At 37.1% G+C, this 5,653-nt stretch overlaps 1 protein-coding gene across 1 annotated transcript in view; it reads left to right on the forward strand.

Moving 5' to 3' along the window:
• LOC107738272 (autophagy-related protein 2 homolog B-like) overlaps window positions 1–5,653 on the forward strand; it is a 25,459-nt gene that overhangs the window by 12,325 nt on the left and 7,481 nt on the right. The window contains exons 27-34 of the mRNA XM_016549986.1: window positions 342–412; window positions 495–571; window positions 658–828; window positions 1,040–1,172; window positions 1,603–1,805; window positions 2,004–2,233; window positions 2,344–2,461; window positions 3,205–3,393. Coding sequence (XP_016405472.1) covers window positions 342–412; window positions 495–571; window positions 658–828; window positions 1,040–1,172; window positions 1,603–1,805; window positions 2,004–2,233; window positions 2,344–2,461; window positions 3,205–3,393 — 1,192 coding nt within the window. The remainder of the gene's footprint in view (window positions 1–341; window positions 413–494; window positions 572–657; window positions 829–1,039; window positions 1,173–1,602; window positions 1,806–2,003; window positions 2,234–2,343; window positions 2,462–3,204; window positions 3,394–5,653) is intronic.

A 5,653-nucleotide genomic window follows, 5' to 3' on the forward strand; every position in this document is an offset into this window, starting at 1 on the left:
GAAATATTTTTTGTTTTTAACAATCAAACACAAAATAAAAATTGAACAAATATCTAATTTCTAATGTTTTATATGCAGATTAAATAGGTCTAATTGTCTCCCGAGGGCACAGGAGGGCGCAATGAGCAAAATGATGCAGCACATTTAAATTGTCAACGCAAGGAAGTAACTCTATAAAAAAAAAAAAATTTTCCTATCGATATCGAAGAAGGTGTACCGTCGATAAATATTGATATCGTTTTATCGCCCAGGCCTAATAAGTTCTATTTTTTTGTTTCTGTAACTGAACATGTCCTAGTTACTTTTCTCTCATACTTTTTTTTTTTTTTTTTCCCTTACAGAATCATTTTAGATGACGCTGCATTGTTTCTGTCTGACAAGATCAATGCTGTGTCTGTTAATCTGGCACGAGGTGAGGAGTCATGCACATCAGTGCAGTCTCAGAATATGTCTACCAAGGATGCTGGTTTAATTTCTTATTCTTGTGTCTTCAGACTATGTCCAGGTGGTTGATATGGGGACTCTGGAATTGAGGATCACAGCAGTGAAACCAGGACAAGATGGCAAAATGGTATGAAAGTCTTCTTTCAAAAGGTTATCTACTCTCTGACACAGAATGTCCCAGTTATTTATCTTGTGCCATTTATGTCTCTTTAGACAGAGCCAAGGTTTGAGTTGCGTTGCTCAAGTGATGTTATTCACATTCGCACCTGTGCAGACTCCTGTGCCGCTCTCATGAATCTTATTCAGTACATAGCCAGCTATGGAGATCTACTGCCCCCTTCTGGACTGGAGGCTAAACGCAGACGCACTAAACAACGGGTGAAGGTCTGTTTGATTGAAAAAACATTTTTCTGTGAGTTTCTTAATAACAATTACAATGAGAGATACAGTTATGCTTAATATTTAAAGTCAGACTAGCAAAGTAATGATTATCAGACAACCGTGACAAATGTTTTGATAGTTCTTGTGTTGTTATTAGCACATTTGAGCTATTGTTAGTGGGTGAGTCAAAACAAAGATTTTTAATGATTGCCAGACTGAAGCAGCGAGTCACCCACCAGCTCAGGCACCTTTGCTTCCTGAAGCGGAGCAGCAGATTCTTCAGGATCTGATGAGTGACGCTATGGAAGAGACAGACAGCCTACAGAGTCATATGCTGCAACAGAACGGTCAGACTCTGCTCCGTTTTGATTCATTCATTCATCTTCCAAAACTTTTCAGCCTAGCACTTGTTTTAAAATCATACATTAAACGTGTGATTTGATTTTAAAATCTATTGTTTTGTTGCAGTGAAAAGTTACAACCATCTAATTCTTTTCCATTATAACTTAAATATATAATTTAAAATTATATAATATATAAAAAAACCCACCCCCCTCCAGCCGGTCCGCGAAAATATTTTCAAAACGTAACCAGTCCGTGGTGTAAAAAAAGGTTGGAGACCCCTGAAAAAGTATTTTTTTTAAATTACAAAAGCACATAAAATTACAAAAACTAAAATGAAAATATAAAAATAAAAGGTTATTTAAAAATATTGATAAATACTATAATAATATAAAAATAACACTTTTCACATTTGAATCTACCTGTCTTGTATAGGTGTGAATGAAGACCATTCACATGATCATGAGCCGCCCCATTCTGATCTCTTCCTTTTCCCCGATGAGAGTGGAAACCTGGGGCAGGAACCAAGTCCCACTTACCCAGTCCTGCACTCCCCACTCATCTCTCCTCCTGCCCCCTCTTTACTCCACGACACTGATGACTTCTGCATCCTGGACACGCCGGGCTCCAGAGTACTGGTGAGCTCTTCACAAGCAGAGAACATTTACGCAAAGTTAAAGCATTACAGATGCGCTACTCTTATTCTTTTAAAGCCAACCAATACCTTTGTGTTAGGAACTGAGTGAATTTTAAGACGTAAGTTAAATTTTTGAATGAACTGTTACTTAAAATGAAAATCTTAGTGTATGCATTACTTAAAGTGTTTTGTCTGATAGGAAAAGGATGAGGAGCCTGTGGTAAAGAAGCTGATCTCTGAACCCATCCTTGTGAGGGAAGAACATTTCAGTGTCCCTCTGGAGGGCAGCAGCTCTAATAGGGGTCCACTTCACTTCCCTGTGCCGGAAATCAGATACTTGGTCAAAGAGATCTCTGTAGTGTGGCACCTCTATGGAGGAAAAGACTTTGGTGGTGGCGCACTGTCCTCATCACCAGCTCGCAGTCGAGGGTACAAATTTGGAATTGGGCCACTCCTGATTCATGCGTCTTATAAAAACTGTATGTTATAAGTGTGTATTAAGAGAGCATGTTTGTGTGTGTGTGTGTGTGTGTGTGTAGATGCACTCCTCACAGCTCTCCATCACAGACTCCTGTCAAACAGGTGAGAAGAGGCTCCCGTGCTGGAGGAGGATGGGGCAGAAACCCTGGTGTTCTGATGGAGATTCAACTCAGTAAGGTCAGAGAAACATTTTTACCATCTTAATCATCAGCCTGCATACACAATATATTAACTTTTGTTCAGTGTTATTTTAGTGTCATTTATATAATACTATTATAGTTTTTATTAATATTTTGAATTTTTTAAAATATTTTTTTATATATATTTGTTTAGTTTAATTTGTTGTGCTCGTGTAATTTGTATTAGTTAATTTTCTAAATAGTGTAAATTTTTCTAAAATTCTAATAGTATACCATTTTTATTTCAGGTTTAGTTTTAGTCATTTTAATCATCTGTCTGCCTACACAATATATGAATTTTGTTTAGTGCTATTTTTTCATTATTTATATAGTATTATAGTTTTCTTATTAATATTTTGAATGAGCTTTTTTGTATTTTCAGTTTAAATTTCCATTTGTTTCATTGTAAGTATTTTTATGTGCTTTTGTCATTTGTATACGTTTGTATTAGTTATTTAATAGTTTTCATTTATTTATTTCAGTTTGTTTTCAGTTAAAATTTCAGTACTTATTTCAATTAGTTGCGAAGACATCAATTCAATTAATTTAGTTTAAGTTTTTCATTCAATGTTTCTCTATTTTATTTTTCAGCTTTATTTAAACGAACAACTGTTTTTAATAGTTTTTTTATTATTATTTGAATGATATCAACTTTTTTTGTAAGATTATTCAGTAATAAACCATTTTATAATCCAGTTTAGTAAACTCAAATACTCTACGATCCTTCATGTCTTATATTAGGTGCGGTTCCAGCATGAGGTGTACCCTCAGGCTCCAGAGACGGGGGTTTTGACGGAGCAGCCGGTGTCCAGACAGGTGTTTTCAGTGCAGGATCTGGAGATACGAGACAGGCTGGCTTCTTCCATGATGAACAAGTTCCTCTATCTGTACTCCAGTAAAGAGATGCCCAGGAAAGCTCACTCCAATATGGTACAATCAAATACACTGACAGATAATGATGTACATAATCTACAGGTGATCTGTATGGTTTCTAAAATACAAAATGATGTTGTCTGAAATGGGCATGTGCTGTTTGTTGTATGTCAGTTGACTGTCAGAGCCATGCACATGTGTCCAGAAGCTGGACAGGCGCCTCAGGAGTGCTGTCTACGTGTGTCACTAATGCCCCTCCGGCTAAACATCGATCAGGTACAGAACAAAACTCTTCAACAACTAACCTTATATCATATTTTTAAAAGCATAGTTTAAACTGATGACTATATGTCAGGAGGCCCTCATTTTTATTTATTTTATTTATTTTTATAATGTATAGGATGCATTGTTCTTCCTGAAGGACTTCTTCACCAGTCTGGCAGCAGAAGTTGAACTGTTTTCCCCACCAGAACAGGAAGGTAACAATCAGTATGCAAAATATTCTGAAACATTGTTCCAAACTCTGCTGCATTCTCCTCATGTCATAATTACCGTAACTACTAGCTGTTCATGTCCATGGACTTGAATTTATATGTTTCTGTGGCAACACTATTAATTCCAGAATGAATCTGTGTAACCTGATTAATCAACAGACAAAACCACAATACAAAAAGTAACAAATATAGTTATGCAGATCCCTTATTAATAAACTTGTAGTTGTTTAGCACCTGTGTTGCGTACATTAAACTGTACTGCCATTTTGAGTGTTTCATCATGAAGCTCTCAAAAAATTCAAAGTTTACAATTTGTAATTACTAGTTCTACGAATGCTTTTTACAATTCAGAGTCACGTAATTATGGCAATTCTGACATGGGAAGAATGCACCTATAGAAAGCTAAATGATTTAAAGAAAAGTCAACTGTCAGTATACTTAAATAAATACTGATAAGCATGGATACAAAAAAATCAGGTGAATTAAAAATTTTATATTTTACCCAACACTTAGTTAGTAGATTATCATGTTGTTCACAAAGCATATGCTGCTTACATTAAACTACGTTGAAATCAGTTGTTGAGTTGGCCAAGTGTTTTTCCTATGCACTTCTCACGAGGAGCGCTGTTTGTTTGATGCTCCTGTGTAGGCAGTAGACAGCAAGGCTGCTCACTAGATCTTGCAACACATATTGTTTGCTGCAAGCAGTTGTTTCATCTGCGTAACTACTTATTGATCTGTGTTTTAGTGTTCTGTGTGTCGGTGAAGAAGCCTCCTGTCCCTGAGGTTTCTTGCAATTTTTCCAAGTACAACGGTGCAGCGGGACAAGAGCCTGCACCCATCATCTCAGTGCCAACACAAAACCGCGCCAGTCCAAGCCTCGTCCGCACCTGCAGCCAAGACAGCACTGCTGAGACAGACACTGCCTCCACGTCTTTCACCGACCAGCCCATATTCTTCAGGTGTGTGAGAGGAAGTGAGAGTGTTCTTAACCATCTGCATCCATCCACAACAGGGGTGTCCAGTCCTGCCACTTTCCTCCAGAGTTTAGCTCCTAAATACCTGCCTGAAAGTTTTTAGCGATCCTGGAGGCCTTATTTAGCTGGTTCAGATGGGTTTAATTAGGTCTACAACTAAGCTATGCTGCAATGTGGCCCTCCAGAAGCAGGATTGGACACCCCTGATCTACAGCAATCTACATTTTAGCATTTCAGATTCTTTAGGTATAAGTTAATCAATAACTGCAAACCAGAATTTATTTACATGTAACGTTTCCCAGAGAGTTCCGATTCACTTCAGAGGTGCCAATTCGATTAGACTACCATGGAAAACACATGGCCATGGAGCAGGTGAGCAACCCAGAGAATCCAAATGTCAAAAAATCTATTTTTTCTTTTTGATAAACATCATATTTCATTCAGCATTTATTCCTTATTAAAATAATTTGATATAAAATACATTTGGCGTAGGTTTTTACATATGTTGGATTTAAGAATTATGTAACGAGTACAGTGAAATGATATATTAGCAATGATTAGTCAGAAAAACTATGTTGTTCTGTTTTACTACATGCAGAAATTAAAATACAGTAGTATGAATGATGGACTGAATCAACTTTTTTTTTTCTTCTTGGCTCTGAAAACTGAACTGTATTTTAATCTAAAAAAAAGGGTGAAGTAACAGACATTTTGCTACAAATCAAGGTTGTAGATAGAGGTCTGCATTCCCTTGGCTCTCCCGCGGTACAGCTTGTTGTTATGCACGCGCTGCACGCATGCTTTCTGCGTCACGCGTTTTATTTGCGTGGTCTGTGTGGTCTGTGC

The sequence above is a fragment of the Sinocyclocheilus rhinocerous genome, unplaced genomic scaffold (assembly GCF_001515625.1).
Source record: "Sinocyclocheilus rhinocerous isolate Xijiao unplaced genomic scaffold, SAMN03320098_v1.1 scaffold2028, whole genome shotgun sequence".
In the NCBI taxonomy this organism is placed as follows: Eukaryota; Metazoa; Chordata; class Actinopteri; order Cypriniformes; family Cyprinidae; genus Sinocyclocheilus; species Sinocyclocheilus rhinocerous.